Here is a 23936-nt window from a genome sequence, read left to right as displayed (position 1 = left end):
GCAAGATTCCAAAGGACGGCGTCTCGGCGTTTTAACTACGATTCAGGGGGAACACTCACTACTATTAGCAAGGAAACACCAACAAAACAGTTCGCGAGGCGAGAGGCCCAAAAACCATCACATCCGGGACGAGTCTTGGCTCAGCGGCTGTTACGGTCAAGTTCCAGTTTGGGGTCTGTTTCCGCTGATATCCAAGACGGTTTGATACCTCTCGTTGGTGGATTTAATACAAAGATGCGACTGCTGGAGCACCAGATTTCTTGCTTGCAGGGATGTTTCACTAGAGACTCAGAAATTCCCAAACGAGGCCCCGGGTTCTCTTTGAACAATGGAGATGAATAGGGAGTTTGGGGCCGGAAAATGCTGAAACCTGAGACAAGGGGACTCCGTTATTAAAGAAAACCTGGTCGATTGGCCGCAATCTGTTAGTGAGCAGTGACAGGTGCTCAGACAGTTCAAAGAAGTCTGTGAATGGTTGTGAAAGAGTGAGCATTGAGATTGCAACCATAGCCACAAGGCGAAGGCCGCTGATGTTTATACCTGATCACTACCTATTATTATCCCTCCTTTATTTCTCAGTCACAAGGTGACTAAAGTTCTGCAATGGCTCACTTTCAGCTGGCCTTTTATGGCGCCATCTCTTGTCCTAAAAGGCGCAAGTGTCGATCATTCAAGTTGCAACCATTCAACACCCAGACTGTCCAACCAGCTTTTACCCTTCAAGAACTATCGGAACTAGGCGCACCGACCTCTCTTTGGGAAGACTTCAGCTTGGCCTAGAACTGAGTATGAGTTGAGTCTTCAATTTCCTGTCATTGTCGATCCCAACTCTGCCGTGAACCTCTAGTCGACTGCCGCCAATCATCGTGTACCTTTGAAATAGCAATGTCTTACTATATGTAAGACGCAATAACGACCAATTGTGAGGTCTTGCAGGCGGATCTTACACGTTCCGGCAATTGATAGATGTGTCGCGTGTAAGGCTACAGGCTGCACATGCAGTCAGCATGCCTTTGCCTTACAGCCCATCAGCAGTACGACTGCTAGACTCGGTGTCACTTGTGGTCGAACTTAAACTGCTACCAAGAGAGCAGAGGCGAGTTCAGCAGTGGCTGAGTTATCTTATTTCTGAGGTGGCTTCTTGTCGGTTTCCTTGACAATGGACGGGCTGAATTGAGTTTGTACATGATTTACACGTCCAACGACACAACCGAATACTTTATCGAATACTTGTTTGGTTGCCTTTCGAGAAAATGTGTTCTGGTGTTGTAGTTTGCGATAGTACTGAGGTGAACGAGTTGGGAATCGTTTCCTAGATAAAGTCCACTCTCGCATATACGAGCCACGGTATGATCATGACTGGAGTGTCGAGCTCCGGCAACAAGATTTAAAACAGGTTCTTGAGTGACTCATATAATATGAGAAACACAATACAGGTCGAAGAGCTCCAAGTTAAGATTGAAGAACGAATTCTCAAGATCACAGTATAGGGTAGTCGACTTCATGTTGATTAAAGACCCCACGCTCAATTCGACCCCACATCCTATGAGCCCCGCGCCCACCACACGCTGCCTGCCTAGCGCTCCAGCCTCACCTTGAACTAAGGTAAGCTCCAGTACCATCTTAAACTTCCATCGACATACCACTTACACAACTTGCGACTGTCAACATAGGGCATTTCCTAGGCCCGAGCCTACATTGGAGGGTAAATAAGAGTTCAGGAGCTTACAGGCTTTCACTACAGTCACTACCGCCAGCTTCTCTCTGCGCTGTGACGTACTTGATATCCGTCATACATCCACCGAGGCTGTAGCCTCAACCACAACACATCATGGAGCAGACGAAGGCTCTTAACGCGCTGGAGGTATGCAAGACGAACGAACAAAATGAAAATAGACTAACAGTTGTGATAGCCATTCATCGCTCTCTCCAAATCAGCTACATCTCCCCGCGCAGCTGCCGATCTCGTCACCAGAGCTACATCAGCACCAAACACATTCCTCTTTAGCGACCTCCTCCAAACACCCGCCATCCAGAACCTCGCCGATTCAGAGTTCGCTTCTCACCTCACACTTCTCCAGATCTTCTCCTATGGTACATACTCATCATACAAAACGACAGAAGGCTTACCAGCGCTCGCCGAAGTACAGGCAACGAAGCTACGGCAGCTATCGCTTCTTTCACTGGTACGAGACCGACAGAATCTCTCCTATGCTGCGCTACAGGATGCCCTGGATCTACCTGGAGCACGTGAAGTCGAGACATTGGTGATTTCAGCGGTCTACGCTGGTCTTCTCCACGCCACGCTTGACCCAGCTCGTGCAGTCGTGCAGGTCTCTAGTGTTGCGCCTCTACGTGATCTCGCCCCCGGAGCTATACCTGACATGGCCGCTGCCCTGAAGACATGGTCTGACCGCTGCACCACCACCCTCGACGCCCTCGATCTTCAGATCAAGGAGATCCGAACAATAGCCGCAGCTCGACAGCGTGAGCAGCGCTTGGCGGATGAGAAGTTACAGCAGTTGATGAACGAACAACAAGAGGGAATTGGACCACGCAAGTACGATCTGCCAAACATGACACGGGATCCGGTGGGTAGACGGGGGTTTAACAAGCGGTCGGTTATGGATACAGGTAACTTGGTGGACAGCGACAGTATGGATGTCGACGAGGCTGAAGAGGAGAAGAAACGAGCAAACAAGCGCAAGCTGTAAAGATACTATTCCTCTTTCGAGCCACGAGAACCAAGAGTCAAGCTCACAAAACATGTATCACGAAGAATCATGACATAATAGACGATACGACGCCTTTTTATTAGCCCTACATCCGTACAAAATGCCGCCCTGAGACTTGTACTAATTCTAATGACCTGAAGGTCATTAATAAGAAGGAAAAACGCATGGTCGGAAATGATTCAATATCATGTTCCAGACCGGGAATAGCTAAATTACAAAGAAGACCTGATTGATAAACAGTAGATTTCCGTACGCCAGCCTCCAGAAAGCAACGCCCGAGCTCAATCGAGAGACTGGGATAGTATTGCCGCTTAATCAAGGCCCCTGGTCATTACAGTCGTGAATAGATATGATGTCCAAAGAAATTCTCGCGGAGATGGCTTTTCATTTAGTGGGAATTCGAAAGGCCAGTAATGGCCGGCATTAGTGACCGCGGTTGAATGTGAAGAGTAGTTGCTTAGAGACGCTTTCCCGGAACAAGGATGAAGAGAACACAGAGTGCAGCATCGATGAGAACAGTCACTGCGAGAACCATGATAGCACGCTTGGCGATGAGCTTGCGAACGTAGGGTTCACGAATGCGAGAGAAGTTGAAGGGGGTGTACTCGCTGTAACCAACCAGGGCCATGATAGGGTCCAAAGAGTATTGGTATGACGCAAGGAAATAAACACCGACGGTGAATGGCAGGATGAGCTATCGAGTCAGCAAGTTTTTCATCGCTGGATTGAGTGAGAACTTACCCAGCATCTGGTTGCACGAGAGTAGTCAAGGAAAATGAGAACGAACGCAGCCCAGAGGGCGGCAAACATGGCAATAAGACCAAAGATAAGTCGCATGATGAGAGTAGGTGGGATAAGGTTGCCTAGAGCCTTCATTCGAAGGAAGCCTGGGAAAGCATCTCGCTCCATGGCCTGGAAGACATAGTCCTTGGCAACATCGAATACCTCGGGGTCATCACGACCGTACTCTTCGATTGCGGTAGTAACTTCTGCGGTGATAGAACCTGGGAGGGTGATTTCTCGCTCAGCTCCAGGAAGAAGGAAAGTGTAGAGGATTTTCTCAGCTGAGGCTCGGATGTCCTGTCGCGCAACGGTATGAGCGGGCGAGTTGGATTCGGTAGTGACTTCGTGAGAGTTGCTGAACTGAGGACTGGGTCTAACAGGCGCAGAGGCACTCTGAGGTGAATCGTGACTTTGGTCCTCTCTAAGGAATGCAGACATTTGCGCATCTTGGTTTTTCTCCTTCTCAGTCGCATACATGGACGGACCTGCCGTTCTAGGTTCCAAGTCGCCAATATTCTCCAGGATAGCTGAAGATCGTTTCGATTGTGCTTCGGGAGTACCAATAAGGACGGATCGACGAAGTTCGCGAACATAATGTCGGCATAGCGACATGTGCTGAGCAACATCGAGCCTGGCTATGTCAGTTAAGCTCTCTGGAAAGTCAATCCTGCATGAACCTACCAGAAGTCGAGATAATCCACCGAACGTTGTTGATCGCGCATGTAGATATAGAACGAGAAAAGGTCAACGGGAGGGAGAGTGCGACGACTCAAGACCTCAAAGAGCGTAGGCAGTCGGTTTCTCGTCATGTCGGGCTGAGGCGACGGCGATGCCATCGTGGCAACAGGTTCGTGTTCGGCCATGTCGGGCGAACGTATTATACTTGTATCGAAGGTCAGAGTGAATGTTAAAATGAAAGAGGCGTTTCTGGCGCGCGGAGCAACTGCCGGGAAGCTTTATGGAAGGGTCCGGGTACGCGAAGTTCCCCTAATTACGACCGACGACAGGACGCTAAGTCTTGTCGAAGCAACCGCACACTCTCCTAAGCAAAGCAGTCCCTGAATGAGAGAAATGAGACGCTTATGCGCAAAGGATGGCGATATTCGCGGTGCCTTGAAATTAATTGCCCCAAGCTGGAATGATGGAATCGTTATGCAGCAACGGCCAAGATTGGATTGCTTCGCGGTAAACAGGACCAGAGGCTTAACGTGGACCATACAGTGCCTCTAACCCATCTGGGTTAGTTGTTTTTTCCCAACTGTGATCCGACCGCCATCACGTGAGAGTCTTGCGGGTCATCAGGGCTGCGCTCTAATTGGCTCGCCAGGCCCACAGAGTGCCTGCCGATTTCGAGGGCTACGCACAAAGATTTTTGGCAATTACTACTCCAGCTACTTCATCACACCTTCCTAACGACCAATCTCGAAGAGACGAGCCGCAGGTACGACTAATACTCCCTCCTCCCTCGAAGTCCTTTTTCTCTTAAGAGACTACGAGCACGAGCGACTCATTCTTTATCAACTTCGTCGACCGAAGGACTAACCCTCATATTTTTCAGCCATGTCGTCCAAGAAGCCCTCCGGCAAGACTCAGCGCTCCGCCATTGCGGATGTCGTCGCCCGCGAGTACACCATCCACATGCACAAGCGAGTACGTTGCCTCGCCAAAGAATAGCTCGAGAACCGGAGCTTGAAATATCTGGGTTAAATGCTAATGGGTAAAAGCTCCATGGTGTCACCTTCAAGAAGAGGGCTCCCCGCGCTATCAAGGAGATCAAGGCCTTTGCCACCAAGTCCATGGTACGACTATCCACCCCAAGAGCCTGATACCGAATGCGAAGCAATTGCAGAGGGCAAAGTTGTCATTTTGGAATCACACGTGCTAATCTCCATGACAGGGTACCTCCGATGTCCGCATCGACCCTCAGCTCAACAAGAAGGTCTGGGAGCAGGGTATCAAGGGTGTTGACTACCGACTTCGAGTGCGAATTTCCCGACGACGAAACGACGAGGAGGGTGCCAAGGAGAAGCTGTACAGCTACGTCCAGGCTGTGAACGTCAAGAACCCCAAGGGTCTTGCCACAGTCGTTGTTGAGGAATAAATATAAAAAGTTTCTCTTGGGACAGGTTCTATGGTGGCATGGCATTTGGAGTTGCATTCGGCATTCTGGCTTTTGACGCTGAATATACACAGAGGGAAAAAATGTGATCAAAGCTTGAAGTCAACACAAACGACAATCGGTGCCTCGGCGTGAAGTGGTCTATGGACAAGGCTTTTTTTATGAGGGCGAAAATAATCATTTACGTTCTGACGTGATGATGCGAATGTTATGAACCGTCGATTAGAGGGTCTGCTATCGACAATGGTGTACATGTTTCTGACCCTATCAATATTCCCTCCCGTCGCTGTTAAACCAGCTGTGGAAATGCCATGCAATCCTGTAACCTAACAAAGCCATCAAACCAAATTCCGTACACCTGGTACTCCTGTTTCCTATACAAGTATTAAAGCATCAACTCCTGTAAGACCTAATTACTCGTCCTCAACATCCCGGTGACGTGCCAGCACCTTCTTCTGAAACTCCTCGGTGTCCTTGTCCCAAAGCTCGGCAGCCTCACCATTGAGAGGAGAGGCGCTGGTTAGATGTTAGTTGATTGTTCATCTTCAATACTGAATTGTGTACGTACTTGTTGGGCTCACCGAGCAAGCTCTGCAGACTCAGCAGGACAGTTTGGATGTTGTAAGCAGCGGTCCATTTGTCCTTGAGAATGTCCAAGCAAATACGGCCGGAGAAGTCGACATTAGGATGATAGATGGGTGTCTTGAAGAGCACCGTAGGAGCGGCGTAAGGGTAGTTGGAGGGGAATGCAAAGCTGAGCTTGAAGGTCAAGCCAGCGTAAGGAGTATCGTCGGGACCCTCGATGGTGGCAGTCCAAGAGAGGAGGTTTCCATCCGCAGAGGGGAAGGCAGAGACGCCGGGAGCGGGCGACGTCATGAGTTGCATCAACTCAGTCTGCAGTCTGTCTAGAGTCAGCACCCGTAGCGACCATAATGTCTCGGGACGAGTATTCACCTCTTGGTTGTGCTCTGAGAGTCAGGGCCCTTGTGACCAGAGTTAAGCTTGGCGGCCTGGACACTGCCGGGAGCTGAGTTCTGGCTATCCTCCATGTTGTAATCCATTGCGAGATGCTGATGCTGATGTTGTTTCCTCGAGTATAGCTGAGTATGAACAGATGCCGACAACCAAGAAAGCAGCAGAAGAGAAGATGCGATTATAGGTTGCTAGGGAGCGATAGGGAGTTGTTTATGTACAGATAACAATTCCGCAAGTGGAAAGAGGTGAAGATGGACGAATGCAGGGGCGATTGAGGGAGACAAGACGTTGGCTGTGGCGTACGCGGGAAGGGATGAATGCGAAGAGAAGGAAGGGTTCTGAGTTGTCTTTAAACGTAAGACGATGTGCAATAGATTGTTTTGGATTGCGACAGAATTGAATAAAGGGAAGGGCAATGATTTCTCAAGATCAAAGGCTCCAACTGTTTACCGCAGCAACCAGCGTGACCAGGGTCCAGGTGAATGAAACACCACAGCCAATGGTATCCAATACAAGACAGCAGCGCTGAAACTGTAGGGCATGCCTGCGCTGTGAGAGGATGCACAGGGCGCTAAGTGACGCTATCTTTAGGGGACCTGGGTCGGGGTCTCACAGCAACAAAAAGCACTTTACGCGGTGAATAAACACGGATCAACGCGTGCAACTTCTTGACCTGTATCAGGACAATATCCTCAACTGAACGATAGGTTATTGTTAAATAAGAATAATAGCAACACAATTCAAACCCTATCATAAAACTACCTACCTTTACACTATGGTAAGTAAGAAATTTCTTATTTAGCCCCTATCAATAGCGTATATCAAGTTTTTTTCCAATGACAGATCGTCAGTATCGAGGAGATGAATGATTCACAGTCAGTCACAGTTACTCAATCTGCTGTGATCGTCAATCTTGTATGACTTCATTAGAGTTCCCATCACTAACACAAACCAATGAATCAGTCACAATTAGACCCTCTACCAACGGATCTTCCCTTCCGAATCGTCTCCAAGACCGTGGGTCGAGGAGCATATGCCTCGTTAGTTTACCCCATGTTTCACTCACGATAACCGAGATGTTCACGACTGACCTCAACACAGCATCAAGAAAGCAATTCCCCTCGACGCCCCAACACCAATATTTGCTGTAAAGCTCATTCACAAGGGCTATGCTGTTAAACATGGTCGCATTTCTACCAAACAGTTGGCCATGGAGGTCTCGCTCCATTCACACATCGGCCAGCATCCCAACATTATCGAGTGGTTCGCTTCAGGAGAAGACGACATATGGAGATGGATTGCTATGGAGTACGCTGAAGGCGGAGATTTGTTTGACAAGATTGAGGCTGATGTCGGTGTCCGTGAGGATATTGCTCAAGTCTACTTCGTTCAACTCATCAGCGGCGTGAGCTTCATGCACTCCAAGGGTGTGGCACATCGTGATCTCAAGCCTGAGAACATTCTCCTCTCCCAAGATGGATCTTTAAAACTTGCAGACTTTGGTATGGCAACAATGTTTGAGTACAAGGGCCAGCGAAAGCTGAGCTCAACACTATGTGGCAGTCCACCTTATATCGCCCCTGAAATCCTTGCTTGTGGGCGTGCAGACAAGAAGTTACCGAACGCTGCCAAGTACTCACCAGATCTGGTCGATGTTTGGTCTTGCGGCGTTATTTTATTCGTTCTTCTTGTGGGCAACACGCCATGGGATGAGCCTTCACAAGGCAGTTGGGAGTTTCAGGAATACGTACGAACATCTGGCCGCAGCACTGATGCTTTGTGGGGGAGGGTTCCCGCAGAAGCACTCTCCTTATTACGAGGAATGATGAGCATTGATTCTTCAAAACGCTTCAGCTTTACTCAAGTGCGTCAGCATCCTTGGTACACAAGACACAACGCTCTCCTCAATTCGGATGGCCGAGTCACAGATCCCATTAATTTGGCGACACAGATGCTGGAGAATCTCCGTATCGACTTCAAGCACCATCCAACATCACAACCGTCTTCCAGCGACAACATGGACATAGATACTGGCCTGAATGCTGGAAAGTTCTCCTCTACTCAGCCGGAGACACCAATCGCTGATAAGGACTGGGATTGGGAGCGTCCTCCACTTCGTTCTATGGCCTCACCAGCCTCATCACTCCCACATACTCACGATGCGCGCCGAGCAATGCTCGATACACTCGCCGACGAGCCGTCTATGTCTCAATTCTCTCAGACTCCTGGTCCTTCTATGACTCTCACTCAACAAGCTCGTCGGTTCCGCGATATTTGTCCCCCAGAGTCACTTACTCGCTTCTTCTCGGCTGTGCCTCCGGCCCACATCATCCAGATGCTTAACGATGCTCTCCACCATCTCAACGTCCCCACGACGCATATTTCGCCTAATCCACATGGCAACCCTGTCGCTAAGATAAAGGTCAAAGCACTCGACGGTCGTCAACAAAGTTTGCATGGCGAGATTCAAGTGGACCGTCAGCCTCTGCCGGATGGTACTGAGGTCCTTGACATTCGCTTCGTCAAGGTCAAGGGTGATCCTCTTGAATGGCGACGATTCTTCAAGAAGGTGGTTGTTTTGTGTAAGGATGGTGTATACGTCCCCGAGTCTTAGAGAGGAGAGGGACTGTCTTGTAAAACTAGAACGAGACGCATTCATAGACGTCAGGGGTTAACAGTTGGATCATAAAGCTCATGATTAGACACAGCTATATACATAACGCGAGAACTTGAGATACCCTCAGGGAGCAAGAAAACTTCTGACCTTAAGGCGAGGTACCAAAAATACCTAGTCCAAGGTCTACTAAATCTTTACTAAATTTATGTCAAGTTTACCTAAGTCTTTTTGTCACTTGGGATAGATATCCTAAGTTTCCTTGCCTCCCCTAGGATACCAACAGGGCCCCGATAGCTCCTCCTCCTCAGGCGTTTGCCTTGCTATACTGCTCAACCTGGAGCCCAAAATGATTGAATGTGTTTATTCCTTCATCTTCTATTCCCCAACGTTCAAATTCCAACGACTGATTAGCATCTAATGAGTTTAGAATCTCATCCAAGTCAATCTCCAAGTTTGAATAGGGACCGGTGTCAAAAGTATAGGCTTCTTGAGGTACTCGAGTAGAGCTGTCGACAGGCATTTCTTGAGGGCTAGGGCTTCTCGAGGGCGACTTCTGGGATTCTGGTTGGCAAGTCTCGTGGTTTTGACTCTCGCGAAAAGATTCCATAATGCTTTGGAGGACATTATTGGCGACATCGGTGATCGTTTGAGAAGTGAGAGTTTGTTCGAGGATTCCATCGACTAAACTCTCTATCCGCGGCCTCATGCGTCTCGAAAACTCACGCCGTGCGTAGTCCTCAAAACTGTCTAACACATTCACCCCGGGCTGCTCTGTGTCTTGTTCAGGTTGTAGAGGACATAGTTCGGGATCTAGGAAGTTGTTCAGTGACCGAATGTCGAGATGACGAAATATAAACTTACATGGAGAAGGAATTGGATCATCTTGAGGGAAGAGAATCTTATACATCTCAACCCACTTCTCTTCTTCTGCAACTTGTGGGGCTTTCCCATTCTTCCTCTTTCTGACACGCAGTAATCTCTCTTGTTCTTCATCGATTCCTTCTTCTTCAGGCTCTTCACTTTGTCTTTGGCAAATAGTATCCGCTCGTTGATGTTCGTTGAGGTTGAAAGCTGATTTGAGGTCTTGCCTGCATCTATTGCAGCGGAACTTGGGAAGCATATGCCGTCGATATAGATGTTCCCTATGTAAACTGTCAGACGCCATTCTTCCATCCAATATGTTACTTTGACTTACTTGACTCGATGAACAGAGGTCCAACCCGGCCAGCAGCAGCTTTTCCACTGAGATGTTTTGTACTTCTCACGATTATGCTTGAAGAAAGGACAAACATATCTGGTTTCGATAGCATCACTGGGTTTCCCGCGCTTCTTCTGGGTTCGATCTGGCGTCTTGTCGTCCTCACCAAAACCATCATCAGAACCACTTCTCCGACGCTTTCTCCAGTTCTGAGTGTTTGATGACTCTCCACTACGACTGGCTGCTGTGACAACTGGTGTAGAGCTACTGCTCGAAGCTGACTGGCCGTTCCGAGCCCCGTGCCTTCGGAGCGTCACTACTAGCCACTCTTGGAGTCTCGCCATCAGTTGAACCACGAGTTGGTGCTTCTTTTTCTCTGTAACTGCAGACGATGAAGAGGCTTGGTCGCTGCTCCAGCATGTTTCAACGCTGTCTTCCGAAATCTCTCGACTATAGGCACAGTCAGAAGGATCTGGAGACTCCGGGAGGGAGAAATGAGGCTCATGGGCTGGCTTTAGAGCAGGCATATCGTCGAACTGAAATGGATCGAAATCCTGATAGTTTTGGAAAGACTGAGACAGTTCTCCGCTCAAAGGTATGAATTCTGGAAACTGGAAGTCTTCAGAAGCGAGAGGAATAGAGGGAAAAACTTCTTCTAATGGAGCATGAGTGCACATTTCACCCGTACTTCCAGCTGAACAGAAGCAACCACTATCTGTCGATACACCTCCAGTCGACCACGAGGTATCTGAACTTTCTGTTCGGCACATTGGTTTATTTTCGTCTGAATCCGAGGTCTCTATACTTGCAATCGGGACATGGGAGTTTTTCCAGAAAACTGCCAAGATGCTGCTCTCTTGTTCCGTTAGCAGATTCATGGCAGCTCGTTGATCGTTGTGTCTTGGGTCAGACATGCTGCATATGAAGCTGAACCCAGATAGGAGTATATCTGGTAGTTAGAGACGTAAAGAAAGACAAGATTTGATGGAATTGATCTTGCTGACGAGCCACTCATAAGTTTCTGAGAAGTAAGTAGACAATGAATTGTTAAACGACCTGGGGGTAGTGTGTTCTTATATGGCTAGGTAGTTAATTCGCAATTGCGCAGGTTCCCAATGGCGGGCGAACCATGCATGAGCGAAAAGGCAACAACGGGGAAGCGTCCTAATCAGCCAGTCAGATGGGTTGAAAACAAGCCCATGACTTCCATGTTCTGGACATTTACTCCTCTCAAACAATATGGTGTATACTGTATAGCCATCTGATTTGGCAACAATGAACAATAAACAATAGAAAAGCATAAGCATATTGGACAGTTTCACTACAGCCAGATTCAGCTTTGTTAAATTAAGCCACGTAAATAACTCAACGAGAGTGAAATGGTATCTTCGGATTCAAACGCCAAGTCTATCCGTCTATCTTGTTCCGTTCGTGATCATCTCATGACCTGCATGGCAATACAAATGCTCAACCCATAAAACAAATTGGTATCTCACATCCTCCTTTTCATCATCTTCAAAGGCTAGCAAAGCCTGTAGGTCAAAGTTCTAACCCAGAATCCCGTAACGCCTGCACGAAGAACTGGTTATCTAGGCGCCGCAAAAAGTTGTCGTTAATGCCCGTCATTTGCGGCCCTCCACCAAGAAATGACTGAAATTCTTCTGCCTGAGACACAATAGAACTTGAGCCTTGACTCATGCCATCTTGTGGCTTCTGGCGACAAGACTGCATACTCTCCATGAGTGTATTGCAAGCTACCTGGACCACCAAAGGTACCAGTGTAGGTTGCAAGTTCTTCATCCCACCGACTTTATCCCGCATGCGCTGCTCAAAATCAGACATGAGGTTCGTGCCAAAGTCATCATTGTTGCTCTTCTGTAAGCGATCGTAGTCTGGGCATTATTAGCACTCAGTTCTTGCAGTGTATGTTGTTGAACACTAACACGGTGTAGGCACCTGGCCCTCTCCAGGAAAGATGATCTTATATACATCATTCCATCTCTCTTCCTCGACCTCTTTAAGATCCGCTCCTGGGTTGCATTTTCTGGCTCTTGCATGTAGTGCCTTAGACTGACTTGCGTTGATGCCTTCCTGCTCCTGGGTATTGCGGCTTTGGACTTCGCAAGGCGCAGACGCTCTTAAGTGTCTAGAGAGCATCCGTTCTGTCTTGAAAGACTGGAAACAGCGCTGACACTCATGCTCTGGGAATGTATGACTTCGGAAGATGTGTTCCCTGAAGACGCGTTAGTTTACTCCTGGATGCCTCAAGGCGAGCATCACTTACTTCACTCGATGGACTGTTTCCCAACCAGGCCCACAGCAACTTCTTGAAGTTTCATAGCGTTCTGGGTCATGCTTGTAAAAGGGGCATGCAAATCGCGGCGTTGTAGAAGTCGTCTTGGATCGTTTCTTATCCACAGACTTCCCATCAGCTTCGTCTGTTGACGAATCATCGAGCTCAACACAGTCAAAAGCTCGCTTCTTTGACTGGCCAGGTACGGCAATCTCTTGTTGAAGCTGATTCATCAAGTTCACTGGTGGAACTGTCTCGTCCAGACACTCAATGGGTCTCTGTCCCGAAATTGGAGCCACGACATCCTCTTCAAAGAGGACTGTGACTTGTCGTGGCACATCCGCTGGCACTGGGAACAGGGAATTTCCATCACCTGTAATTATTCCCAGAGCGTTGTCAAACCACACAGGGTTTGTGGGATCAATGGAGTTGAACAGGTTAGCCTGGTCGCCTGTGACTAGGCTATCCAACGCCGCATCATCTGCGAAGGACACACTCAGTGATGAACCTAAGTAGTTGGCATTGTTATGGCCAGCTGTCCGTGATGTGTAATCCGAAGCACTGTGTCGACGTTGATGTCTTCGACCTAAGCTTCGAAGTTTTGATCTGGCCTTGAGTAGCAACCATAACCACCCAAGTCTTCGGATCAGAACTTTGTTGGCTTCAGTCTTAGTCGCAGGGACGAGGGTTTGCGACAATGAGCCGTGTTGAGGCCTGGGGTATGGCCATTCACCAGCTGGCGAGAAGCTTGGGTGAGCACTGAAAGTGGGTTGGCTGAGAAGAGCCATGTCGTAGCTTGGGTACCCATTGGTCGAGGAACTCATAGGCAAAGGCGACTCCGAAGTGTATCCATATTGTTGTGCACGAACATTGGTGTTGATAGCGCTGAGACCTCCTTGCACTGCCCAGGGATAATTGGCCACTCGTTTGTTATGCAGACCATCCTGAGGTTGAGATTGGGCAGTGAATTCGGGTAAAGGTGTAGGGTACGAGTACATTGAGGCGATGTGTTGGTACAGGAAATCGCCTTTGTTGATCTGAGGCGAAGCCTATTTATAGTGGTTGCTTCTTGGTGGGTAAACTGATTTATATTGTTGTACGGCGCTAGCCAAGTGATACTAGTTATGGTAAAGTATATATATATATGTTTGTATATATATCTTCTGAACTAGGTTTCAGGTTAAATGGAAATAAGATCTCGTTAAAGGGAGCCGGGAATGAAGAGAGGCGAAATTGAGATCCTGGGGGATAAGCTCGTATTTAACTTTGGAGGCCTTTGCGCAGCTGCGCAGTTGCCTCTGGTTGGTTGCGAACCAGGAGCTGAGATGGCAGCAAGGCAACGGGACCCTCTGAAAGTGCAACTTAACAGCCCCCAAAGTCCCTTATTTCCAAGATAATCTTGAGTCACAAGGGTTGAGAGCGGCTCTTTAGTCTTGGCTTTTGAATCCTTCAGAAAGACTGGCAGCCGAGTTTGTACTGAGTACAGAGGTTATGAACCCCTGGCTTCAGAGACAATTGGTCAATCGATTAAAAGAGAGTTCAACGAAACTCAGATAATGGTGATAAGCAGCCAAAAGAGACAAGATATTCTCAAAGAGCCTCAAAGAGATAACAAAGACAGTTAACAGAGTTGAGAGACTGTCATGGGAATGTCCAGGCTATCAAGGGTTGACTGGCATGGCACAGTCAGCTTGATTGAGGCTGTGGGCTCCCTCACACTAGCAGCTGAGTTGTGCATGGCTCACCAACTTGCATGTAACAGCACAACTCACAAAATGTGCTAATAAACCAACCAGTAAGCGACTGAATCGATTTGCCCAAATCCATTCTGGGTATGCCTGACGCCAATTTCTATGTATGCCCTGAAAAACGCCCGACGCCTTGCATAACATCATGTACGAGCATCCTTACTCAGCCTGCGTGACTGGTTCAGTCACTTGTTCATTCCACTCAAAGCCTGAAAACAACGTCAGCCTGATTTGGTTGAAAAGGGTTGGGGGCTATACGTTGACGACACATGGGGCATTGCCCTCTTGATGAATCTTGCTTGATCCATTCCAATATGCAGTGCTAAACACAAACACAGTCACAGTCAGCACATCAATATTCACGATAACAAGACAGAGATAGGTGAACTCGAACCATGTGAAAGTTGTGACCGCACTTCCCCGATACTGAGATTCATATTGCGTTAGTAGAGTTTATCTTTATCAAGATGGCCTGATGTTTACTTACACAGGCTGCAATCGTCGCCTGGGTATTTACATGTCGGACACGTCCCGTCAAAGTGGACCTGACAGATACCACAAACATCGTCTTCAGGTATATCCCAGCGCCAAGTAGCGACCGTATTCCACTTCTTGATGGTGACCTTCATGATGTTTCGGTGGAGGAAAAGCCACAGGATCGATATTGAAGAGATTAGGATTTCTGGGGCTAAGATCGAGACTCAAAATGGCCGTGCAACCTTTGAGTGAAGAAGGGTCAAGGTTTGAAGCACTAACGCAGACGTGGGGAGGCACATGAGCTCACGTTGACAAGGTGAGAGGTCCAACCCAGTGGATTGGGCTGTAGTGGTGGGTGGGCGCCTATCCGTTTGGCGCTTCAGTGACCTCATCCGCTGAAAGCCACCCACTGAACAAGCTGTAGCCCGCTGTAGAAACCCCTCCGACTCCGTCATCGCCCACCGTTGGAAATGACTGATGGTGGTGGTCCAAGCTCCTCACGATTTCGCCAACCTCGCCCGCACTTGCGCGAAAGGTATCATCCATCCAAAGTTGACTCGATTGGTCGTTAACCTCTCGTCATCAACCTCACTCGCCTCACGTCAAGTCCACCAGACAACTTTGCGGTACTATCCCGCCGACTAATGAGGACGCAGACGGACAGTTAAGCCTTTTGCTAACTGCCTTTTCCTACAGTGTCTGGCCTGCGAATATCTATTTCGTTTGGCTCTGACTCTTATCAATCGCTCAGGAACTTGCCCTACGTCAAGTCACTGAGTTCGAACTCCTACCACCTCCTCATATCCGAAACACAGCATCCTTACGATGGCGTCTATCGCATTTTGCCGCTCAACAAGAGCTGGCATTCCTCAATGGGGCTCCAAGGTTTTCCGACCATCCCTACTCATCCGCCGAAACTTCTCATCCTATCTCGTTACTCCGAAAGAGCTTCACGAAGCCCTCAAGAAGAACCCTCCGTCACCGATCAGTACCGATCCTCGAGTCATTCCTCTCTGCGCATCATGGTTTCTTCCTAACGATGACCGAACCGGTATCCAAACGTTTCGCGAACAGAGAATTCCCAAGGCCCGGTTCTTCGACCTAGATAAGGTCATTGACAAGCGCAGTCCCTACCCTCACATGCTTCCTAACCCTAAAGGCTTCGCTGCTGCCATGAGTGAATTGGGTATTCGAAAAGAGGACATTGTGGTGGTGTATGATAGCAAGGAGCTTGGTATCTTCAGCGCACCCCGTGTGGGCTGGACAATGAAGGTTTTCGGCCATGACAAGGTTCATGTACTAAACAACTTCAAGCTGTGGGTGGAACAGGGTCTGCCTACCGAGTCGGGAGAACTCTACAGTATCGAGTGTTATCCTTATCAGATTCCCGAGATGGAAGAGAACCGAGTTGCAAGCTTTGAGCAGGTCAAGGAAATCGCACAGGACCACAATAAGGAGGGTGCAGAGGGTGTTCAGATTCTTGATGCCCGACCCCATGGACGTTTCACTGGTGAAGCCCCTGAGCCCCGCGAGGGTCTTTCTTCTGGTCACATTCCCGGATCTATCAACATTCCCTTCAGCTCTGTTCTGGATCCTGAGACCAAGGCTTTCCTCCCCAAGGATCAACTGAAGAAGCTGTTTGCGGAGAAGGGTGTCGACCCTCAAAAACCTATTATTTCAAGTTGTGGTACTGGTGTGACTGCCTGTGTTATCGATACTGCTCTTGAGGAGGCTGGCGTTGGTTCCCCTGAGTCCAGGAGGGTCTACGATGGTAGTTGGACGTAAGTGCATCATTTGAAAAGTTCATGATATGGATTATGCTAACTGATGTGACAGTGAGTGGGCTCAACGGGTGCAACCTTCAGAAAACTTGATTGTCAAGACAACGAAGGAGTAATGTGACTTGGTGTCTGGTCTGAAAGATGGCGGAATACTGAGTAGTCGAGCTGCGATACCCTCATTAATGATGGCCTGTAGTGGACAGGCGTGTACGAAGAAGAGCATGGATTCACAATTCCCCTCCGTGGTTTAGTTCTGTGTCTGGTGCAGGTGTCCATTGACGGACGAGAAAAATGGCTTATGGTTGTCCTCTAGCATCCCCACACTTTTGCATTATTTTTCAGTATATATATATGTGTGTGTATACGTGAAGCAATTGACTGATGGAATTGTCAATACTGAGTCTGAGTCTCTAAACTTACAGTATCGGACCGGGATGTTGTAGTTTGCCGATCACTCATGATGGGCGGGGTGGCTTGCCCACACCGAGAAATGGACCATCCCCCTTTCGGTGAGGAACAAAGGTGAAGCCCACCCCCACTAATCTCACCTCGAATGCGGCCTAAAATTTAAGGCTTTCCGTTTCCATTAGGGCTCGCTAACGTGAACCTCCAAAAATTGTGTGCGCAATACCCCACCTGGCCAAAAAGTTCAGTATCGCCAACACCAACAGTAGCATCTTGCTCTTGCGCAGACCACATCTTGCCTCCCACCCCCCCAGCGCAAAACAACAAAAATCCTTCACAATGGCTGATCGTGGAGCTTCTCGCGGCGGTGGTTTCGGATCCCGAGGCGGTGATCGCGGCCGAGGACGTGGACGTGGCCGTGGTCGTGGTCGCGGCAAGAACGAGGAGAAGGAGTGGCAGCCCGTCACCAAGCTCGGTCGATTGGTTAAGGCCGGCAAGATCAACAGCATGGAGGAGATCTACCTTCACTCTCTGCCCATCAAGGAGTACCAGATTGTCGACCAATTCCTGCCCAAGCTCAAGGATGAGGTCATGAAGGTGCGAAACACTGTTCCATGAATTACACGAAAAGCCCCAGAACGAAGCGGAAATAGAAACCGAAAGATACGCAACTATTTGGAGGAGAAGCGGCTTGCTAACTCGTCATTCATAAACATAGATCAAGCCCGTCCAGAAGCAGACCCGTGCCGGTCAGCGAACCCGATTCAAGGCCATTGTCATCATTGGTGACTCCGAGGGCCACGTCGGTCTCGGTATCAAGACCTCCAAGGAGGTTGCTACCGCCATCCGTGCCGCTATCATCATTGCCAAGCTCAGCGTCATCCCCGTGCGACGAGGTTACTGGGGTACCAACCTTGGTCAGCCTCACTCCCTGCCCTGCAAGGAGTCTGGCAAGTGTGGTTCCGTCACCGTCCGTGTACGTAGACCAACAAAGAAACGAATACTCTCGAAAATAAAGGACCAAAAAAACTGACAATTTTATAGCTCATCCCCGCTCCTCGTGGTACTGGCCTCGTTGCCTCTCCCGCCGTTAAGCGATTCCTCCAGCTCGCCGGTGTCGAGGACGCCTACACCTCCTCCGCCGGTTCCACAAAGACCCTCGAGAACACCCTCAAGGCTACCTTTGTGGCCGTCTCCAACACCTACGGCTTCCTTACCCCCAACCTCTGGAAGGAGACCAAGCTCATCAAGAGTCCCCTGGACGAGTACGCCGACACACTGCGGGAGGGTAAGCGATACTAGAGCTAGAGCGGGAAAGTTTTATGCTGGGAGCTGGAAACTGGTGCCGCGGAGTCACGATTCCTTGTGTTTCATTGCATAGGTTGGCCGGTCAGGACACGTCGGATCTGAGGCTATGAGAAATAATGGCTTAAGGTCTGAATGAAAAGAAATTTCATCCTTCATGATTGCTTTTTTTGCAAAACGAACATCGGTCCCTCATTATTTACTTGCGTGTGGTGAAAAGAAATGGTGAAAATGAACGATTGAGCTAATAACACAAAACTAACCCCCAAATACCAAGTCTAGCCAAAGCACCAATACCTAACAACTAATACAAGGATAAAGCAGTAGACTGTACTCAACAACCGAAAAGCCGATACCAGTCACATATTTCACCCCGAACCAAACAAACTCTCTTGCTCTGACTCTTCGTCCTCTTGCTGCTGCTCCGGCAACTCCGACTCTGGCTCGAGAACCTCCAACTCAACCGGGTGAGACAGTATTTCAATGGTCTCTTGTCTGACTCTTAGCCGTTTAAATAAAGCCTCGGACAGGCCTTGTCCCCATGAATCAGCAGTGCTAGATTCTCCTTGGGTAGTCTCAGGTTCTGGAGGCAGAACAGAGGAAGATCCGGGCTCAGTCGGGAACGTTGGGACAATTGGTGAAGGTGCCTGAGCACGAGATGAGCGCCAATCTGGAGATGGGCCAGCCTCAGTTTCATCATAAAGTTGTGTCACAGCTTCTTCCATTTCAACATCTGAGCTTCCAGCAGAAGACCCCTCCCCTTCAGCAGGCTCATCGTCTGAAACCTCGGGCTCGCTTCGAGGCTTACTCTTGGGAATATCACGAGGATTGACCCTGGGCAGAGCACCGGGATCAACTGGAACGTTCTTACGACCAAATAGAGCACTTAGGCGCTGAGTCCAAGTCGGTGGTTCTTCTGTCTCCATACCTACAGCAACATGTTAGTCAGAGTTTGATGGTACATATTTCAATGCTTACCACTCTTGATAAGATCCTCGATATACTTCTTCTGCAGAGGTGTGTCTCCAAGGAGATATTGAGAAGACCCGGTTGTAAAAGTTCGACGAGAATCTGCTAGATCCTGGAACGTAACAGTGAACTCCTCACCAAGACCAGGGAAAACTTGGACTTGACTTTCGGGTGTGTCCATCCTTTCAGTCATATCAGGGTCTATAGTCGTGGCTTCAGGCTGGACTTCGCGATGCAATTCTCGTTGAACTCTAGGCAATACGGATGAAATAGGAGATACCGGAGGCGTAGCAACTCGTACTGAGATCCGTGGCGCCTTGGTAGGTTCCAGTGCCAGAGCCGAAGGAGTGAGATTGTAGAATCGTCCAGATCTAATACTCTCGGCTGTTGATTCGCTTTGCAGATGAAGCGGCCAACGATTGATATCCCAATATCGTGGTGCTTTGCTTCTGCGATCAGGATGAGCAAAGGACCAAACTGGCTCACGTCGACGAAGGGACTGAAGCCTCAGTCCCTTTTCATCTATACTGCGATCAATGCGGTTCGGGAACAGCATACTCTTGTTCTCATAAGCCTCGCGGAGAATTGCCTTCCGAACGACATCAACAGTAAACCTGTACGACCCGTTCTGACATCCGTAAGTGATTTCGGGGTATCCAAAGTCGCCAAAATCATCTGCGGGCTGGGATATACGCATGATTTCCGCGTAACTTGGTTTGGCATCAGTCCCCCATGGTATGTTGGGGTTATGCTGGGGCAATTCTGGTCGTGTTCTAGTGTCGGATTCCCACTGCCGCACCATTTCGTCGAGGAAATAGCGGTTACGACCTCGTTGTTCATGTGTAAGCTGACCTCTGTACGTTTCCATCCTTTCTCGAAGGTCCTTTGTCGTCCTTCCAAGTCGAAAGCAGAGGCGTTGGTAGAACTTGTGGTTTCTAGGCATATCTTTCTCACTAGCCTCTCTGCCACTCAAAGTACCAAGCTCTTCCCAACTGCGGAGGTTCTCAATTTTGGGAAGACCAAACATGTAGTTACCAAAATCCTCCGTCTCTGGGACGCTGACGTCTGTTGAGATGGTCATAATTTCATCTCTGTCGCCGCTGTCACTACTGTCACCACTGTCATCGCTGTTGTCATCGTCGTTTTCGGGCTGACCACCCTTAGTCGCTCTGACACCTTGCATATATGCGTCCAGGTCATCGTCAGTGTCGAGCCACCGAACACGTTGCTCAGGATGAAGATTGGGTGCAGAACATGATACACCGTTATCCTCGCTCAATCTGATCTGTTAGGAACTGGCTCATGCTCGGGATCTCGGATATAGGGGACTTACTTAATCACTCTCCTTTGGTCAAGAAGTTTCAGTTCTTCCAAGGCCTCCTCCTTGGAGAATCTCCAGCGCTTCACTGGTCCATCACATACCTCATTGAGTGACACCATGAAATTAGCAAAGTCGAAAGGCCCAGTATTAGCTGAGCCTATCGGATACATGATGTCCATAACTCTTTGTTCAAATATTACAGAGCGAGGATTGATTCCATCATGTTTGATCTTTGGGTTAACCGTGTTGGAATGAATAGATTTCATGCCCAATAGCCGCAAGAAATCTTCCTCCAAGGGGCGAATATGAGCCAAATCCTGTGAGTCAGACACTAAGTCTTCCCCTTTAAAATCCAGCTCCGTTTCATCCCAAGGCTTGTCCGAGAGTCCCTCAAGCACCAAGTGCGTCATATCGGCTAGAAAGGGTCGCGGTACTCGTTCGTTTTGTAAGAATATCCGCTTTAGCAGGGTCTCGCATCTCCTTAGCAACTCCAGAGTCTTCTTCATGTCGTGATCCAGAAAATCATAAACGAAAGGACCCATCCAGTTCTTGGGCAAATCCATAATGGGTTCTTCGCGTTCCTCCCACAACTTGTGGCCATAGCATTCTTTGACGGCGTGTTCATACGACCAGTTCTTCCAGAATCGCTCTGCTTCGTGGTACCATCGATGCGCCACAGTGTAGCTGAAAGGATCGCGAGACTCCTTTTCAGGAACGTCTGCTACCTGCATAGTAGGGAAAAGAATACCTGCGTCTGGCTTCTCTGGAATCCTGGGTGGTGGCAGAATAAGTGTGCGGAAAATGTTGCAGACTGCAAGATTCTCAGAGTTGTCCAGGTGGCCCAGGGTTTGTTGGAGGGCTGCTCGTTGACTTCCCCGGAGTGTGGCAAACGCCTGAAGAGCACTCGGACTGAAGTTTTCTCGGTTAGATTCCGACCTGAACTTGGCTTCAGATGCTCTGATCAGTTTGTCGGTGGTTGAAATGCCCGAAAAGACGCACTTCTCAAAAGCGTTGTTCTCAATCTTGACCAGCTCATGGCGGGGAGATTGTGAACGAGGTGCAGATCCCCAGAAGTAGGGGGCCTCGGATGCATAAATATCGACGTACTTCTCGAGAACATCACCAGGCAACTTGTAGTGAACATCGATGGCTGGTCGAATCTTGTTGAGGAGCAATTTTCGCTCACCCATTTCACCTTGTGGCTTCTCGACAGTGGTCTCGACACCAGAGATGGGTGGCAGCCTCTTACTATTATTTGGCCACACGTTATCAAATTTGAGATTCAGCTTGGGCTTGCCATAGTGATACTGCTCAAAAATCCAGTGTGTACGAAGCATGTCAATAACTTCATGGAGTTCTGCGCCCCATTCTTCGCCCTGCCAATTGTGAAGAAGGTATGAGAAATACTCAGTCAGTTCTGCAAGCTTTTGACCCCAGTTCAAAGTCCGGTCGATATCCTCATCGGCAAGGAAGTTTCTCGCTCGATGAAGAAGAATCTCTGGCGGCTCAATCTTCCATCCCTTGTAGGGGTAGAGGTTAAAGTCGTACTTTGGACCACCGAGCGCTTCAACAAAGTCTTTCAGCCAAGCTGTATTCAGTTCTTGGCGATATTTTTCACGTCCCGACCATTCAGTTGCAGGCTTGCTGCTGCCTTGGTCTACAGAGCCCGTTCGAGTACTAACCACGAAACCCGGTATCACAGGCTTCTTGGTAGTAGGGGCAGACTGACCTTCCTGATTATCCGCAGGCTCAGCAGGGTCAATGTGGATTGAAGGAATTCCACTCGAAGGGCCGGCGGTTGCTGGAGGAGGTTGAGAGGGGCGTGTTTCGACTTGAGGCCAATCCAACACACGACCCTCACGGCGTACTCTAGTACGAACTCGCGCCGGCAAGGTAAGTGTATTAGCCAAGCTTGCTCGAGACAGTGCTTATATAAAGTTAGCAGAAAACATGTATCACAATTTGTATGTTACTCACGCCGTGAAGACTCCCCGGCTTGCTCGTTTCGAGTCTCACGCAATGCCTCCTTTTGTGCTCGGCGTGGCGACTTTGACGATCGGCGACGTGACTCGGCCCTCGGTCCAGCTCTCTTTCTACCGCTCTCTAGGTCTTGAATCCATAATCAGTATATGGAACGTCTTTTAACGAGATTGATTCATACCATCACGGAGCTTTTTGAGGCCTAGATGGGGATATCTACTGTCAAATAACTTGGTGGCAGCAATCAGGCAATTAGCCGATCCCTCCATAAAGCTATCCAGTCGTCTATCCAAAATCAAACGCTTCAGTGTAGCTGCGAACTCATTATAGCTCTTGTTTTCTTGAAAGCGAGTGTATGATTGTTGGGCTTCAGGCGGCAGACGCTCAAAATCGAAGCGGAAAGTCAAGAGAATTATTTCTGAGGCATGTAAGTATATCCAACGCACAAAAGTCTAAATTCTGCCTTACCCAAGAGATTCTGAATCCTGTCTGATCGACGGGCCACGGGCGAGTTACCCGCCAAAGCTGGCGCATCTGAAGGGGGGTTGTCACCCAGGTTCAACCCTGGGATGCGCGGAGCGCTTCCCTCATCCATAGGCTCCGCCATGATGAGTTGATAGTGATTGAAGATACGGTATCAGACTCAAAGAGATGTTAGACAAGGGAACAATGATTGTGAAGGAGGTGGTGAGCTTCCAGGTCAGGTTGAAGAAAAGAAAAAGGAAGCCAGAGGAAGTGGGAGAAGGAATGAAATGAAAGAAGAAGAATCTATCTACCCTTCTTTCACCAGGTCAATAAAAGCATTAACATTTGCATCCTCTGCCTAAAATGAACAAAGGAATGCATTCAGGGACGGCCAGCTTGGGCATTGATATCTTTTATCATCTCATTCACAATAAATTCAACAAAGAAGTCGGCAAGCCCGCTCCGCATTGAGCAAGGAACTCCCGTGCAAATAAGCTAAGAATACACTTTTTTAAGACATAATTGTGACCGGGATGCAATCACGCAGGGTGCTTAGAATGAAGTGAAGGGTCGGCAATCCGTTGTTTCTTTGTTTGCCAACATGACGCCACAATCTAAGATGGTCGCATTGCCCAACGGTAAAGAGGACAAAGAATTGAACTAAATTCGGATCAACTGGCTTTTTATGCTGACGTAGAAAAACATACGGAATGAACTGAGACAGTCAACTCAACAATCCTTCATCCACTGCTCTCCTGTTTGTAG

The 23936-nt window shown here is 48.8% G+C and overlaps 11 protein-coding genes across 11 annotated transcripts; 5 read left to right on the top strand and 6 right to left on the bottom strand.

Annotated features, from left to right (window-relative positions):
• The first annotated feature begins 1612 nt into the window (after positions 1–1612).
• Positions 1613–2806, top strand: BKA55DRAFT_552252 (uncharacterized protein). The gene is made up of 2 exons (XM_046191418.1): positions 1613–1864; positions 1914–2806. Exons 1-2 carry the CDS (start codon positions 1832–1834, stop codon positions 2712–2714), a joined length of 834 nt encoding a protein of 277 aa, XP_046057389.1. The 5' UTR covers positions 1613–1831; the 3' UTR covers positions 2715–2806.
• BKA55DRAFT_632312 (RGS domain-containing protein) lies at positions 2807–4675 on the bottom strand. Its single transcript, XM_046196962.1, has 3 exons — positions 4200–4675; positions 3477–4149; positions 2807–3429 (listed from the first exon to the last, which is right to left on the bottom strand). Exons 1-3 carry the CDS (start codon positions 4379–4381, stop codon positions 3193–3195), a joined length of 1092 nt encoding a protein of 363 aa, XP_046057388.1. The 5' UTR covers positions 4382–4675; the 3' UTR covers positions 2807–3192.
• A 403-nt stretch (positions 4676–5078) lies between these two features.
• Positions 5079–5619, top strand: BKA55DRAFT_498975 (ribosomal protein L31e-domain-containing protein; the record flags this gene model as incomplete). Its single annotated transcript, XM_046186603.1, has 3 exons — positions 5079–5168; positions 5243–5317; positions 5416–5619. The coding sequence occupies 3 exons, from the start codon at positions 5079–5081 to the stop codon at positions 5617–5619; spliced, it is 369 nt and encodes a 122-aa protein (XP_046057387.1).
• A 431-nt stretch (positions 5620–6050) lies between these two features.
• On the bottom strand, positions 6051–6698 carry BKA55DRAFT_533208 (ubiquitin-conjugating enzyme/RWD-like protein; the record flags this gene model as incomplete). The annotated part of the gene is made up of 3 exons (XM_046189435.1): positions 6051–6153; positions 6206–6538; positions 6592–6698. 3 exons carry the CDS (start codon positions 6696–6698, stop codon positions 6051–6053), a joined length of 543 nt encoding a protein of 180 aa, XP_046057386.1.
• An 868-nt stretch (positions 6699–7566) lies between these two features.
• BKA55DRAFT_589017 (kinase-like domain-containing protein) lies at positions 7567–9226 on the top strand (the record flags this gene model as incomplete). The annotated part of the gene is made up of 2 exons (XM_046194869.1): positions 7567–7652; positions 7714–9226. The coding sequence occupies 2 exons, from the start codon at positions 7567–7569 to the stop codon at positions 9224–9226; spliced, it is 1599 nt and encodes a 532-aa protein (XP_046057385.1).
• Positions 9227–9533: 307 nt separating this feature from the next.
• On the bottom strand, positions 9534–11341 carry BKA55DRAFT_496140 (uncharacterized protein; the record flags this gene model as incomplete). The annotated part of the gene is made up of 3 exons (XM_046186344.1): positions 9534–10039; positions 10091–10371; positions 10425–11341. The coding sequence occupies 3 exons, from the start codon at positions 11339–11341 to the stop codon at positions 9534–9536; spliced, it is 1704 nt and encodes a 567-aa protein (XP_046057384.1).
• A 254-nt stretch (positions 11342–11595) lies between these two features.
• Positions 11596–13718, bottom strand: BKA55DRAFT_495567 (uncharacterized protein; the record flags this gene model as incomplete). The annotated part of the gene is made up of 5 exons (XM_046186295.1): positions 11596–11688; positions 11924–11959; positions 12186–12319; positions 12371–12660; positions 12712–13718. The coding sequence occupies 5 exons, from the start codon at positions 13716–13718 to the stop codon at positions 11596–11598; spliced, it is 1560 nt and encodes a 519-aa protein (XP_046057383.1).
• A 476-nt stretch (positions 13719–14194) lies between these two features.
• BKA55DRAFT_55895 (anaphase-promoting complex subunit 11) lies at positions 14195–15202 on the bottom strand. Its single transcript, XM_046191892.1, has 3 exons — positions 14956–15202; positions 14863–14894; positions 14195–14790 (listed from the first exon to the last, which is right to left on the bottom strand). Exons 1-3 carry the CDS (start codon positions 15095–15097, stop codon positions 14671–14673), a joined length of 294 nt encoding a protein of 97 aa, XP_046057382.1. The 5' UTR covers positions 15098–15202; the 3' UTR covers positions 14195–14670.
• Positions 15203–15770: 568 nt separating this feature from the next.
• Positions 15771–16842, top strand: BKA55DRAFT_683670 (Rhodanese-like domain-containing protein; the record flags this gene model as incomplete). The annotated part of the gene is made up of 2 exons (XM_046198538.1): positions 15771–16726; positions 16782–16842. 2 exons carry the CDS (start codon positions 15771–15773, stop codon positions 16840–16842), a joined length of 1017 nt encoding a protein of 338 aa, XP_046057381.1.
• A 313-nt stretch (positions 16843–17155) lies between these two features.
• Positions 17156–18617, top strand: BKA55DRAFT_552235 (ribosomal protein S5, N-terminal domain-containing protein). Its single transcript, XM_046191417.1, has 3 exons — positions 17156–17728; positions 17850–18107; positions 18176–18617. The coding sequence occupies exons 1-3, from the start codon at positions 17471–17473 to the stop codon at positions 18431–18433; spliced, it is 774 nt and encodes a 257-aa protein (XP_046057380.1). The 5' UTR covers positions 17156–17470; the 3' UTR covers positions 18434–18617.
• Positions 18618–18804: 187 nt separating this feature from the next.
• Positions 18805–23313, bottom strand: BKA55DRAFT_701133 (uncharacterized protein; the record flags this gene model as incomplete). Its single annotated transcript, XM_046200588.1, has 6 exons — positions 18805–19364; positions 19415–20679; positions 20739–22653; positions 22704–22835; positions 22888–23026; positions 23149–23313. The coding sequence occupies 6 exons, from the start codon at positions 23311–23313 to the stop codon at positions 18805–18807; spliced, it is 4176 nt and encodes a 1391-aa protein (XP_046057379.1).
• Positions 23314–23936: the final 623 nt, after the last annotated feature.

The sequence above is a fragment of the Fusarium redolens genome (genome assembly GCF_020744475.1).
Source record: "Fusarium redolens strain MPI-CAGE-AT-0023 chromosome Unknown BKA55scaffold_1, whole genome shotgun sequence".
Classification (NCBI taxonomy): Eukaryota; Fungi; Ascomycota; class Sordariomycetes; order Hypocreales; family Nectriaceae; genus Fusarium; species Fusarium redolens.
The sequence above is the reverse complement of the archived record's forward strand: the minus strand, read 5'-3'. Positions and strand labels throughout refer to the sequence as shown.

Bases quoted from the DNA above. Each gene is read 5' to 3' on its own strand.
- BKA55DRAFT_552252 (XM_046191418.1), top strand. From the start codon at position 1,832: ATGGAGCAGACGAAGGCTCTTAACGCGCTGGAG. The intron at 1,865-1,913 runs GTATGCAAGACG...CAGTTGTGATAG, and splicing joins AGGCTCTTAACGCGCTGGAG to CCATTCATCGCTCTCTCCAA.
- BKA55DRAFT_632312 (XM_046196962.1), bottom strand. From the start codon at position 4,381: ATGGCCGAACACGAACCTGTTGCCACGATGGCATCGCCGTCGCCTCAG. The intron at 4,150-4,199 runs GTAGGTTCATGC...TGACATAGCCAG, and splicing joins GTGGATTATCTCGACTTCTG to GCTCGATGTTGCTCAGCACA. The intron at 3,430-3,476 runs GTAAGTTCTCAC...CTGACTCGATAG, and splicing joins CTCGTGCAACCAGATGCTGG to CTCATCCTGCCATTCACCGT.
- BKA55DRAFT_55895 (XM_046191892.1), bottom strand. From the start codon at position 15,097: ATGAAGGTCACCATCAAGAAGTGGAATACGGTCGCTACTTGGCGCTGG. The intron at 14,895-14,955 runs GTAAGTAAACAT...TATGAATCTCAG, and splicing joins AGGCGACGATTGCAGCCTGT to TATCGGGGAAGTGCGGTCAC. The intron at 14,791-14,862 runs GTTCGAGTTCAC...GTTTGTGTTTAG, and splicing joins GCGGTCACAACTTTCACATG to CACTGCATATTGGAATGGAT.
- BKA55DRAFT_552235 (XM_046191417.1), top strand. From the start codon at position 17,471: ATGGCTGATCGTGGAGCTTCTCGCGGCGGTGGTTTCGGATCCCGAGGC. The intron at 17,729-17,849 runs GTGCGAAACACT...TCATAAACATAG, and splicing joins TCAAGGATGAGGTCATGAAG to ATCAAGCCCGTCCAGAAGCA. The intron at 18,108-18,175 runs GTACGTAGACCA...ACAATTTTATAG, and splicing joins GTGGTTCCGTCACCGTCCGT to CTCATCCCCGCTCCTCGTGG.